Source organism: Pseudomassariella vexata (assembly GCF_002105095.1).
Source record: "Pseudomassariella vexata strain CBS 129021 chromosome Unknown BCR38scaffold_14, whole genome shotgun sequence".
Lineage (NCBI taxonomy): Eukaryota > Fungi > Ascomycota > Sordariomycetes > Amphisphaeriales > Pseudomassariaceae > Pseudomassariella > Pseudomassariella vexata.
Window position 1 is genome coordinate 804,350 of NW_024467969.1, and position 12,653 is coordinate 817,002.

General features: G+C 51.7%; 3 protein-coding genes across 3 annotated transcripts; 1 reads left to right on the top strand and 2 right to left on the bottom strand.

Moving 5' to 3' along the window:
* Positions 1-2,854: 2,854 nt before the first annotated feature.
* Positions 2,855-4,389, top strand: BCR38DRAFT_351835 (uncharacterized protein; the record flags this gene model as incomplete). The annotated part of the gene is made up of 4 exons (XM_040856673.1): positions 2,855-3,156; positions 3,228-3,723; positions 3,779-3,958; positions 4,030-4,389. The coding sequence occupies 4 exons, from the start codon at positions 2,855-2,857 to the stop codon at positions 4,387-4,389; spliced, it is 1,338 nt and encodes a 445-aa protein (XP_040711962.1).
* A 3,233-nt stretch (positions 4,390-7,622) lies between these two features.
* On the bottom strand, positions 7,623-9,241 carry BCR38DRAFT_488998 (prolidase; the record flags this gene model as incomplete). The annotated part of the gene is made up of 4 exons (XM_040864350.1): positions 7,623-7,725; positions 7,797-7,903; positions 7,973-8,344; positions 8,408-9,241. The coding sequence occupies 4 exons, from the start codon at positions 9,239-9,241 to the stop codon at positions 7,623-7,625; spliced, it is 1,416 nt and encodes a 471-aa protein (XP_040711963.1).
* Positions 9,242-10,554: 1,313 nt separating this feature from the next.
* On the bottom strand, positions 10,555-11,436 carry BCR38DRAFT_295645 (cyclin-domain-containing protein; the record flags this gene model as incomplete). Its single annotated transcript, XM_040854492.1, has 1 exon — positions 10,555-11,436. A coding segment is annotated over one exon (882 nt), but the record flags the coding sequence as incomplete, so codon positions are not given.
* Between the last annotated feature and the right edge of the window lie 1,217 nt (positions 11,437-12,653).

The following is a 12,653-nucleotide window of genomic DNA, read 5'->3' on the forward strand; positions in this document are numbered from 1 at the left end:
CACTCAAGCACCTACAAGTAACGCAACACAATAGGTACTGAGGGTTTTCCCAACCAGGTACAACACCTAAGGTCTTCGCAAAGTTCAACAGGTACTTCAAACACAACGCGCTTCGAAGTTCAATATATGTTAAACTCAAGTAGGAGTTTTGTTGGGTTACACATGTATCTGGCCAAATGAGCATTCAAGTAATGGATTGATTGATATGTCTGTGTCCTTGTCACTGCCGATGGACTGCCGATGTGACCCTACGTAGGGTTGGGTACGATACTTATTCCTCCGATATGGATGTGTGTGGCTTGTAGAGTGGCTGTAATCCAACATTAATCTATGAATGAAATATATCCATGTCCTTAACCGTTGTCGCGTTGATAAAAGGGCAGGGTATGTACATAAAAAACTTTCCGTATCGCTACCGGATATGCTGAACATATGTCAGACATCGGAGCGCGTTACCATTTTCTCAGATTTCGCCAGAGCTCATCAGCTAAAGCTGGTGCTGGACAGCAGACTCGGCAGTTTTCACACCATTCGAATTCAGCACCACGTATCTCTATCAAATCAGCAGATTATCAATCCCACGATGGAAGAAGAACTCTAAGATGCGCTAAGATACCTTGAACAAAACCCGCAGATGGGAAGGTACGGCCAAGTGCAGGGCCGAACGCCTACAAAACCCCGCATCAAGCCAGAAGTAGCCATCAGAAAGGAGAAAAAAAACATCCTTTTTTGGCCTTCGTATAAATCTCCCACAAGCCAAAGTAGCGACCGTCGCGCAAGAATTTAGCGTGCCTTGTAGTACGCTCCAAGACCGGCAGAACGGCATCCTACCTAAAAAGAGTCGCCAAAGCTTAAATAAGCTTTTATCAGAACCCGAAGAAAAGGCCGTCTGTAACTATATCGACCGCCTAGGTTAGACAGGATGGATGGATGGTACTGTTAGGCCAGAGTTCGTTACAAACGCGGCAAACTACACTCTACGTAATAGGTGTGGTCGAGAAGACGCTCCGTAAGTTAGCAGTAAATGGTCGGCACGCTTCCTAAAACGCCGTACGTACTGCAAACATACCTAAAAGCAGCTCCATACTGTTCGATAGTGTGCCGAAGACGTTAATAACATCCACCTCTATTTCCAACGCTTACAAGAGGTCTTTAACACAAACTGATGTCTGGGTCTATGACGAGCGCAGTTGGTTCGCATCCGGCGGCCTGCTGAGCTTATTGAAAATAGGGGGCAAAAGCGACTATTACGGCGTTTCTAGATAGGGAGGTAAGAAATAGTAGAAAATAGTCGAAATCTACCGAGTTCGCTGTCCTGAAGGATTCGCGAAATCTAAAGAAGTGGCACGGGTACCTGCTTGATACGAAGAGGTAGGGGGACCCACTGGTTAGGTGAATCCCATTCAATTAGGTACTATAACGTTGCGCACTACTGCATTATAGTACCCTCCGCTTGTAGACTTTTGCCAAGACTTTAGGTTTTGTACCTGGTTAGCTTACATAGTACGCTCATAGGTATTTGACTCGTCGCAACTTCACTTATGGTCCAGCCTTACGGTACCTCCAATCCAATCTATCGGAAATGGAAAATTCAAAACACCTGAGCATCATCCACCAGACATCTCCAACTCCCTCATCTTTTGCCCATCTCTATCATCGATCTATGATTCCGTTCACTAACTAGTGTGATTATCCGACCCAAACAGGATAAGTTGGAGTTGGGATAGCAGCTTTTCCTTGTGCCAGATCAGTTCACTTCCATCATATCGGGCTCGCAACTGGTCCCTGCAGTCTCGAGTCCAGACGACCTTGCCCGACGGCGTTGCCAACGTTGCTCCATACCCCACTTAGCTTAGTGGTTCTAAGCTTGGCTGGTGCATAAGCCGGCCGCTGTAATACAGGCTAATGTCTGGTTCTTCAATGATCACAGCTGGTTATAATAAACGATATTAAAAAACCGTTGCTCCATTTCGATCTCGATAAAGCAACTCCTCTTCATAGCAGTGCTCCGACCAGTGGTTCAAAGGTAAGATAAAGTTCTGACAGAGCCAGCGGCTAATCCCGGATTCTCTTGTAAGACTTGCCCTCCCACAAGAGGGACCCCAAACTACATGCCCGCGTTTACTGCGCTGACTTACGCCCGAAATGGGATCAAGTCTGGGGGTTGCACGCGGGTCCGGTACATGTCGATATAGTGGGGTTAATATCCATTTAGAATGGGGTAAGACTGAAGCGCTGAGACCTATCGTACGTTCACTCAGTGCTGGTCGAGTCCAACGGAACAATGTTCTCCCTCCTTTTTCCAAGTTCCAAACTTGAAAGGGGCTTGTGTCTCGACAACTCGTTATCAATATCCTTGGGGATTCTTTTGGTCGCTAATCATACTTTCAGCCAACCCCATCCCGACCTACCAGGGTGATCGGCCCGGATGCTTGGTGGAGTTGAGATTCGGTCTGTACCCGCGTGAGAGTCGACAGGAATTGAGGGTCCCTTCGATGCGTCAAGGACCCTCGGCGAACCAGTTGGCTGCAGGGCGATCAAGCCGCCGAGTCGCCAGCAGCGTACCAATGGAATGGCGACAGCCCCTAGCACGACTTACTTGCCGTGCGGTGTCTTACGCCGTATCAGGCTAGAAACTGTGGGTTTTAGGGCCTTGCACCGTAGCATAGCGATTCATGATGGTACCCATACACCGGGTTCAATATGGACTAGACCCGAATGCGACTTTGCTTACATCGGCATTGTAGGCCAGAGCTTAGGGGCACGGCTTGTCTTTAGAGGACTTATCTGTCCAACTTGACCCCTCCTGCTTTTCCCTCCCAAGAATCTTTGTGCAACGTCAATCCTTCTAACCATGTCGGACTCCCCAAAATCTGGCTTCAAGGTCATCATCGCCGGCGGCAGTGTGTCCGGGCTCACATTGGCTAATGCTCTAGAAAGGGCGGGCATCGACTTTGTGCTGCTCGAGAAGCGGGACATTGCCACCGACGTGGGACAATCTCTCTTCGTGTTGCCTTGCACCAGTCTTGTGCACGAACAACTTGGTGTCGGGAAAGCTACCAGGGAGGTCGGGTTCCCGATACTGCTAAGGGAGCATTGGGACGGCACGGGAAGCTTGTTTTGCTCATCGGATGAGCTTCTTCAGCTCTACCAAAGGTAAGTTCGGTCAAAATTCGTCTGTTGAACGGCCGTCATGAAGAATACACTGACACTCGTATCCGAGTAAGGGCCAAGCGCCCGGCACTCTTCGTTGATCGCCACACATTCTTCACTTCGCTATATGACGGCCTTGAGGACAAATCCGAGGCAAGAATTCGAACGCGGGAAGGCGTTGCCTCGTTCACGGAGAGCGACCACGGCGTGACTGTAATAACTGACAAGGGCAATGTCATCGAGGGCAGCATCCTCGTCGGCGCCGACGGCGTGCATAGCGGCGTCCGGACGCACATGGCTGAGCTTCTCCAGGATAAGAACCCATCCGCATCCAAGGCCCTCGCCAGGGGGTTTAAGGCCAGATACTACGTCCTCGCGGGTACGTCTTACAACCACTTCCCCGGCAATCCGGAAGTTGCCTTCCTGGCAGATGGGAAGGGTAGCAATGTGTACGACGAAAAGGAGCAAGTCGGCGGACTTACGGTGGCGGGCGTTCCGGGGAAGGTTTTCTGGTTTATATACGTGCCCATGGAGACGCCTTCGGAATATCCCTGCAGGAAATTCACTCAGGTATGTGAACTCGATAGACTGCGCAGCGAATATGACTAACACTGTGGCTTCGCAGACGGATATAGATGCCGTCATGACCAAGTATGGCCACCTGCGGGCCACGGGCAATTGTACTTTCAAAGACATGTTCGCCAACCTTGATAAATGTGTTATGGTTCCGATGGAAGAAGGAATCATAAAAACATCATGGAACTCGGGAGGTCGAACGGTTCTAGTCGGCGATTCCGTGCACAAGGTTAGATCTCTCCTTTTCGCCCTCCTCACGAAGCCATTCTACACGCCACTAACGAGCCTCACTTCCCACAGGCAACCTCCAACCTCGGAATGGGGGGCAACCTCTGCGTCGACGACATCTGCGGCCTCGTGAACGGCCTCGTGCCCCTCCTCGAACGCAACCCCTCACCAAGCACGAAGGAGCTCGTCCAGGTATTCGACCAGTACGAGAAGCAGGCGCGGCCGCGCGCGCACTTCGTGCGCATATCGTCGAGCATCTTTGCTGATTTCGAGTGTATGAGTGGGTGGTGGACGAAGATGATGAAGCGGGTATTCCCCTGGATTCCGGCCAGTGTCAAGATGCGCGTGTTTTCGTGGTTTGATGGGAGTGCGCCTAAGTTGAACTTTTTGCCTGTGAAGACGGGGGAGGACGTTGCGAAGTATAGGGATTAAGTTGCGGGCGAGGGGATAAATCAGGGGGTAGGGAAGGAGTGCTGGTGGCACGTTTGTGTGGGGACGCCTTAATTAATGACACAGATAGGAGTAGGGGCTCGCATGTGTCCCGTTGGCCTTTTGCGAACTACATCATTTCCGTTTCAGATCTGCGTGATCAAATGAATAGAACCGTACATTAATGTGTCACACCTGCCAAATCCCGCCACAAAGTATGCACAGGACAGCTTGGATAGCGGCATACAAGCAGGAATTCACTTGGTTCTATATTTCCTTTCTCATCATGCGCAGTACCTGGTGGCTCGAGCAGTATTGCCGGATCACCTTTCCAAATTACATGGCGAAGAAGATAAATGTCCCAAGTTAAAATAGTCTCTCACAAGCTTTTTAACAGAGCTCCTGACGGGGTGTATACCGATGTCTTGGCCACATCCGAAAATTCTGCTGGGTGTCGCCATAGACCACCCACCGTAGCTGGAATGGTTCTTGATAGAGCACCAGTATTGCGATATTGTGTTTTGAGCAATTTCGTCCGACTTTAAAAATGGGATCCATAAGTCCATTAGCATGTCACCAACTTCAGTGGGTAATATCATGTTTCATGGTTCTGTTTTTCCGACAGAATAGAATAGATAATTTGATTACATATATCCAAGTGTATAACTACTTTTCTGGCTGCAAGACTTTCCACATCCCCTGAGTTGCAAAGTCAACCGTCTCGAACGACATCACGCACTCGAGTATACATGCTCAGCTACATTTCAACTATAAAATACTCCAAATTTGAACCATTGTCACGACTAGAACATCCTGCAAGAGTCTGACTCTCTTTCAAACCAAGACTTCGACAAGCAGCCATGGACAACGAGTCCATCATTGGTAAGACTCATCATGACAAGTAGCGATGTACTACTACTACTGGATCATCAACCAGAGACATCAAACTTATTCTAGAAGGTGCTGTCTCAGAGGCTATGACCGAAACATCTGTTACAGACCTCTGCGAGTCTCACAGTATTGCACCGCAAGAATCCACCAACACTCCTGAAAGAAAACACTACCAAACCAACGCCGCCAGCGCTACCACGAGCACTAACACACCATCCCCATCAAACAATACATCCGAGTCAAAATCAGAGCCAAAATCAGAGCCACCAACAACTGTTCCCATCCAATCCAATCAACAACCCCCAGCAGAACCCGCTTCTGTGCCATCTGTCAAGAAAACGAAACCCCCACCTCCCGCTTCGTGACCCTCTCCTGCGGCCACAGCTTCCACACCTACTGCATCGGTCCCTAGGCCAACCAAACCCCTCGCGCGCACTTTACCTAGTGCCAGTCCAGCCTGTACTATGCCATCTGCGGCCACCGCGAGCGGCCGGGAAACCTGGGCCCCGGGATCGTCATGGCGGCCTGGGCTCTCAAGACAGCCTGCGACTGGTGCCCTCCCACTACGGATTGTAATATGGACATTATGATGCTCGTAGCCGACGGGGGGTTGAATTCAGCGCCGGAAATGTCTGGGTCTCACGACGTGACGCATGCAAGACTGTGGATTGTGAAGACGATGCAGCGGACGATTAGGGCGCAGAGATGTGGGAATTGTCCTTCAGAGAGCCAAAAGTCTACTCTCTAGCACGAGTGCGAGTTTCTTTTTGCAATGGGGACGAAACGCCGGAGCCAGAGGGCGCAACAGATGGTGATTGTGGTTATTAATCATTTGGTACGTTTTTATCCCGTCTATGAGAGGTTGCATAGGATAACCGCGTCGGAATTGGAGGAGGAAGAGTGGAAGAAGGGGCAGAGGAGGTTGAGGAGTGTGGTGGGGTGGATGGTGAAGATGTGGTTTATGCCTGAGGCTTGGGATGCTTTTGGGAGGATCACTGTGTGTCTAATTCGGAGGAGAGGCTCGTGATCACTAGGTTGTGCGACTAGTCCAGGGAGTTGTACAAATGAACAGGATAGGAGGTGGAAAAGTACGAAGATGGTGACAGCTGCCGCACTGTGAATCTCGTTGTCATACACTTACATTACCATGGCCATGGCTATCAGTTATGCAGATATGGTATCAATGTCGGAAAGAAACAATATATCATACATTAGCAAACCTTCAACCCCGCTAAATACTATGCAGCCAGTCAGTCCATGTCGTGGTATTTGTCCTCATTGTGCTCCTTGTACACAAGAGATGCCTTCCAGCCAACATCCAACCACGGCAGTCATGTGCGGTAGAAACTAAAGACGCCGTAGTCACACGTTCTCTCGGCGCCAACCGAAAACAATAGGATAGGTTCGTGAGGGTTGAAAGGCTTTCAAACCTTGACCGTCAAGTACGTGGATGCAGGTATAAGATGCCCTTAACCACACCCCAGATTTAGCATTCCTGCCATCAATAGGAAATTCATCCTGCTCAACTATTATTTGACATATAGAATTGCTATAGTACCCAGGGCTTGAGCTTGTCCCTTATAACACGGTCTTGAAACAGCACATAAGATCTGTGCCCAGGCGCTGAGACGAGGATAAGTGGTGCCACTCACTCAAACCTAATTTGCGAAGTCAACCTCTAACACAAACTAGTCAAAAGCGGGATCACTGACTAGTAGTAGCAACATATTAAGGCCTGACCCTGAACAATAATGACACGATTACTAGCAAAGAAAGGATAACAAGTTAGGGAGCGCCGGCCAAGTGTCTGGAGATACCAGCAAAGAATCATGCTGATGGTGATACTGAAAAGAAACTGGGCCTCACGTCAGAGAGCCCCGACCAAGGTCCCGTCAACATAATGAAGGAACATTCCAACGCTGGTGGCGACACATCGTTAGAGGTCCAAGCGAGGACTGACAGAGGGTGGGAACAAGAAATTTATGCCGTTGCCGTCATGGAGAAAGTAACAGAGGATTTCACGAAGCGCCACACACCTGTGTATCCGGGTCCGGCCCTCCCCCATCAGAATGGAATATAGCCTGCGGAAGGGCAGGCGGCGACATTGCGTAGTAGACTTATACAGCACAACGTAACAAGCTCGACTTTTCACTCATATAGTCCACATCATCGACGTCGATTTGAATTTCTTCATACGTTACCAGATGTTGATATCCGGTGAACGTCTAGTATACATTAATCCGCAACTGCAACCGTGAATCAACCGGCAACCGATAAGCCAACGAACCAATCTTCCATACTCCCTCCAAGCCATCTGTCACATGCCAACGTATACACCTCCTCCCTCAGCCAGAGCCAGAAATGATTTTCTCCAACTCCTCAGGATCCTTGACCGCATCCGTCAAATTCACGGTGCCATCTTTCGTGATGAGGATATTGTCCTCAATTCTAGTACCGCACAGTTAGTCAGTCCAGTATTTGCGTGAAACCAATGGTTTCCACCATGGAGAGTCACTCACCGTACACCACCGACATCCCAGTACTCATCCAACACCTTCTCGTCGATGAAGTGCGCATGCTTCGGGTTCTTGAGGTAGGGGCGGATGATGAATTCGCAGAAGTAGATCTGTCATCATCAGCCAGTGAGCCCACCATAGTATCTTATCTCAGTTCAACTCATTGAGAAAGCACTTACACCAGGTTCGACCGTAATTATACTCCCCGCCGGCAACCGTCCCCTGACTCTCAAAAACCTAAACAGCGGATCCGAATCCTCATAATTGGGATGACCGCCGGTATCGTGAGTATCCATGCCAAGATAATGCCCCAAACCATGCGGTAAGAACGCCGTGCTCGTCCGTGCCTTCAGGATCTCCTCCTTGTCGCCCTTCAGCACGCCGAGCGCCAGGAGTCCGTCAATGGCGATCTTGTGTGCGAGCAGATGGACGTCGTCCCAGAGGACGCCCTCCTTGAGCGCGGCCGTGCAATCTTCTTGCATCTTGAGGACGATGTCGTAGATGGCGCGGGAGCGCTTGGTAAACTTGCCCGAGATGGGGAAGGTTCTTGTCTACGGTTGATGTCAGCTGTGTCATCTCTTCTGTTATTTCCTCCCGTGATGATAAACACTCACGATATCCGAAGCGTACAACTTCCACTCCGCCCCAGCGTCCAACAACAACAACTCCTTCCCCTCGACCTCCTTATTGTTATGCACATAATGCAACGTCGCCGCAGCCCTACCACTGGCCACTATACACGGGTACGCCTGATGCTTGGCCCCCCCCCTCATGCACTCACCCACGAACACACCCTCGAGCTCATATTCGTTCGCCACCTTGCGTACGCTCTCCAACACTTTTCTATGGGCCACCCCACTCACAATATTCGCCTTCCTAATGAGCGCAATCTCGTAATCGTCCTTGACCACCCGACACTCCTCCACCACCTCCCCCAAAACCTTGAAATCCTTCCCCCCAAACTCCAGAAAAGAAATCTTATCCGCGACCCGGTCCGCAATCGCATAAATCATGCCCTGCTCGCCCTTCTCCGCGCCCAGCTTCGCAAGCGTGGCGTTCAGCTCCGTCGTCCTTAGCACCTCATCCACATCATATTTCGTCTGCGCGTCGGCCTCGCTCAGCGGCAGACCGGCCCAGATGACGGATGCGGCATCGATGGGCGGGATGAAGAGCGTCAGCTTGTCGGCGTCGAGGTCGTATATCAGCGCGCAGTCAGCAACGTCGTCGACGCCGCTCAGGTACATGAAGGCGCGACGCTGGCGGAAGGGGACGGGCTCGTCGGTGTCTTCTAGGAGGGCGTCGGCGCGGCCTTCTAGGTAGATGATGCCTTTGGTTGTCGATGAAGTGGCGGACTTCTTGGAGAGGATGTGCTCGGCGACGCGGCGGGCGTGAGCTTTGGCGGGGTATTTGCCTGCTAGGATGGCGTCGACTTCTTGAAGGCTTGCCATGGTGGCTGTCTGGGATTGGCGGAGATAACTCGGGTTCAGAGTTAAGTATCTAGATCTTGAAGTTGCTACGGGAGTCTTCCTGGTTCGGGTAGGAGGAGCTCCAATTGTTTGTCGTGGGGTTCTTGGAAGGGCTTCTCTGTTGATGGAAGAGAAGCAACGCGATTGGCGTATGTCGATTGAGATAGGGATTCGGAGTTTCGTTGATACTTGACAAATTGCTTGTGGAGTCAACCTCGCGCAGAGCTGAGTGTAGGCTGGCAGCATCAATCATGCAAGCACCAGATCTATGTGGTTGTGACTCGTTGACTGGATCTCGAGAGTTGATACCTTCCTGGGCGGGATTGCAGGTGCGGGGAAACTTAGTTCTTGCCCCCACCGAACCGCATGAAGAAAGCAATGATAAAGTGAAGCCGAACTTGAATCGCCCTAAGAATTGTTACCCTCGAGAACAATACATATTTTGCAATGAAACTTGAGGATAGGATCATTCAGTTATTACCATTGAGTCGATCAACCTTGCCTTTCTTTCTCTCTGTGAACACCCTGTGTACAGAGAGGGAGAGGGTAATGCTATGTATGCTCTTCGTCTCTTACCGTACTCCCCATCCACGTCTGCCCGTTTCCTTCTTGCTCCATGATGCAGATGTCACCCTTAGGATCTCAGTTTCGTTCCTTGATTTCCTCTCTTTCTCTCTCTTTGTTTCCATGTTCCACTGATCCGCTGTCCGCTTTCAACGTTCAACCTCCGTCTCATCCAAGCCCAAAGGGCCAAAAAAAGTAAGCTAGTATAATACAATGCCAACGACAACTAAATCCATCTTGCTCGGGTATCATGTGTGCGGGTAAAAAATCGTTGCTTGCTGTTGCGAATTTCGACAAGTGCTGCCCCTTCCCAAGAATGCTGTGCTCTCAGATCAGAATGTCAACCACGCAAACCCATATGACCCTTCTTCGTATGCGCGGGGGATGCAGTAGTGTCGACAAAAGCCCGTCCAATGACAAGAAAACCGCCCCAATGCTTATGGTAACCCATCAAGAACCCTATTTCCGCTACTCAAAATCGTCTTGACACTGTCAAGATATCTGTCAATCCAGTTTGCTGGACCGCACAGCCTTTGTTGACTAGCTTGTTCTTTGTGGGGCGCCACGCCGTCTCTGCTGCTCACTGATGTGCCTGCCTCCTACGGACCACCAGCTACTGCTGCAGCTGCGGTGGCATTGGCAGCCACCTTCCGCTTATGCTCAAGTTTTAAAATTGGCACCCTGCCGACGTCTTGCATGCCGTCACCGCCGCCACCGCCACCACCAAGCCCTCGGCCGTCTCTCAACACCTCCCAGTGCCTCCTGAGGCTCTCCTCTCCGACGACGAGCTCGAACCCAGCCAGGAAGCAAAAACTAATCTCTAGCCTCGCGAGCTCCAGCTCCGTCACGCCACCGACCCGCGCGATCTTGGCGTGCGGGTAGCTCAGGTCCTCTAGTGCCTTCATGGCAACCCGCAGCCCGGCCAGCAGCAGACGATGACAATTCCTCCTCGTGACGGGTATGGCGCGCTCGTCCACAGCGAGGCGGAAGATGTAGTACGAGGTCGCGAGGTAGACGGCCGTGCTCATGGGGCAGAAGCGATGGATGCGCATGAGGTAGTCTTCGATGCTGATGGGCGGCGGGGCCTTGCTGTAGAACTTGCGCGTGATGGCGCTGTGTTGGAGGTTTAGGGGCTGCGAGTTCGCGCCGATGACCACGTAAGGCTCGGGGGTCGCCGGAGGGGGGGGAGGTGTCGGGGTATGCCGGAGGTGGACGCCGTCGATCGGCTGGTATGCGGACGGTGTACTACTCCTCGATGTTGATTCGGAGGATTTCTGGGGCTGCGGTGCGAAGAAGGGCGTCTCTTCGGCCGCAGCTTGTTCCTGGCCGAGCCTCGCCAAGTTGTTTTCCGAGTGCGAACGTGCAATATCTGCCTTCTCTTTTTGGAAGCCTCGCATGTGCGGTATGGTGGGACTCGTGGGAGGTGGAGTCGGTGGTATGTCGCCCGTAATGCGGACGAGGGCCTCGATGCCGCCGCTGAGCAGCTTGAGGGCGGCTATGGGAGTCAGCTTGAAGAGGTCTTGGGAGGATGGCGTGTGCGTGACGTGATGGAGGGGCGGAGGGGTTCGAGCTTGGTATGGGAGATTCGGGTCTGCGTTGGGATTCGGTGGTGGAGGAGGCGACGTTGGAGTCGTCCTCTTAGAACCGTCAGTCTCGGTGCTGGATGCTGCAGACCCCGCGCCAACATCATTCCAAGCGTCACCGTCCGACATGTCGCCTGTGAATTAATTCTCTGTAATCCTAAATCGTTTGTCTGCTTGTCGTCGCTCGCCTGCGCCGCAATTTTGCTCGTGGGAACCACCACGTTGTTTGAACAAGGATGTGTCCGTCGCCGTGGGCAAAGCGACGAGGCTGGAGAGAGACTGAAGACTGCGCAGGACCTCGACAGGAACTAGTCGAGAAGCAGTCGTGGCCTCGCCTGATTATCGTGGCCCAGACGGCTCGTTCGATGTCTCGAGCCTGAATCGTAGACTGGTCGCGGCAAGGCACATGATACCCCACGTTATCCGCGGTCGGATGAGTGACAATGGTCGCCGTTGTGTTTCGTAGGACAGCTTTAGCGGCGATCAAAATGAGCAGATGATGCGCGGGATATTCGGTGGTACAATTGCGACGGCTCGACGAAGTTGTCTGCTTACAGTCGGTCCTCTTCTAGCTGTGGGGATGAAGAATGAGGGGTGCAGGGCGGGTCACATCACTCAAGCATCGTCCTTGCCAGCGACTTTTGACCATGGGTGGTGACAGGTCGTAGTGGCCAAGTAAAAATAAAGAGCCGAAAAGCATGAAGCGGGTGATCGTGAACTCTGGGCTCGCCCGTTGAACCGGAATGGATAAGGCGCCTGCCTTTTTATTGCTTCTTCTCCGACTCGGTGCGTCTGTCCTAGCGTCCGGTGGTGGTCTAGTTTGTACCCCGCTGGAATGCAAGCCTAGGCTCCGCTAGGGTAAGTGCTTTAAATTGATCAAGCAGCTGCAACGCCCATCCGTGGATGGAATCTATCGTGAGTGGGGATGAATTTCTCCTGCCCAAAGGCTCCTCTTGGGTATCCAGGGTTCCTAGCGGGTGTTCGTGCCGCCTGCGATATCGAGGGCCTCGTGATTCGTCTGGCTTTGTAGTATGGGCCAAGTAAGATTGGGATGGGCCTGGGCACGGTCTTGTGAGAGCGGCAACACCATTTGGAATAGAAGAGCTGTAGATGTCGACAGAACAATCCGAAAACTCCAAGAGTAGGCTCAATGAAGCACACCTACGCAAAACTTTACAAGAGTTCGTTGCGTACTAAAGGGATGGTAGATGCGTTGTCACCACCTAGGGGACAGCTCCGCGGACGCC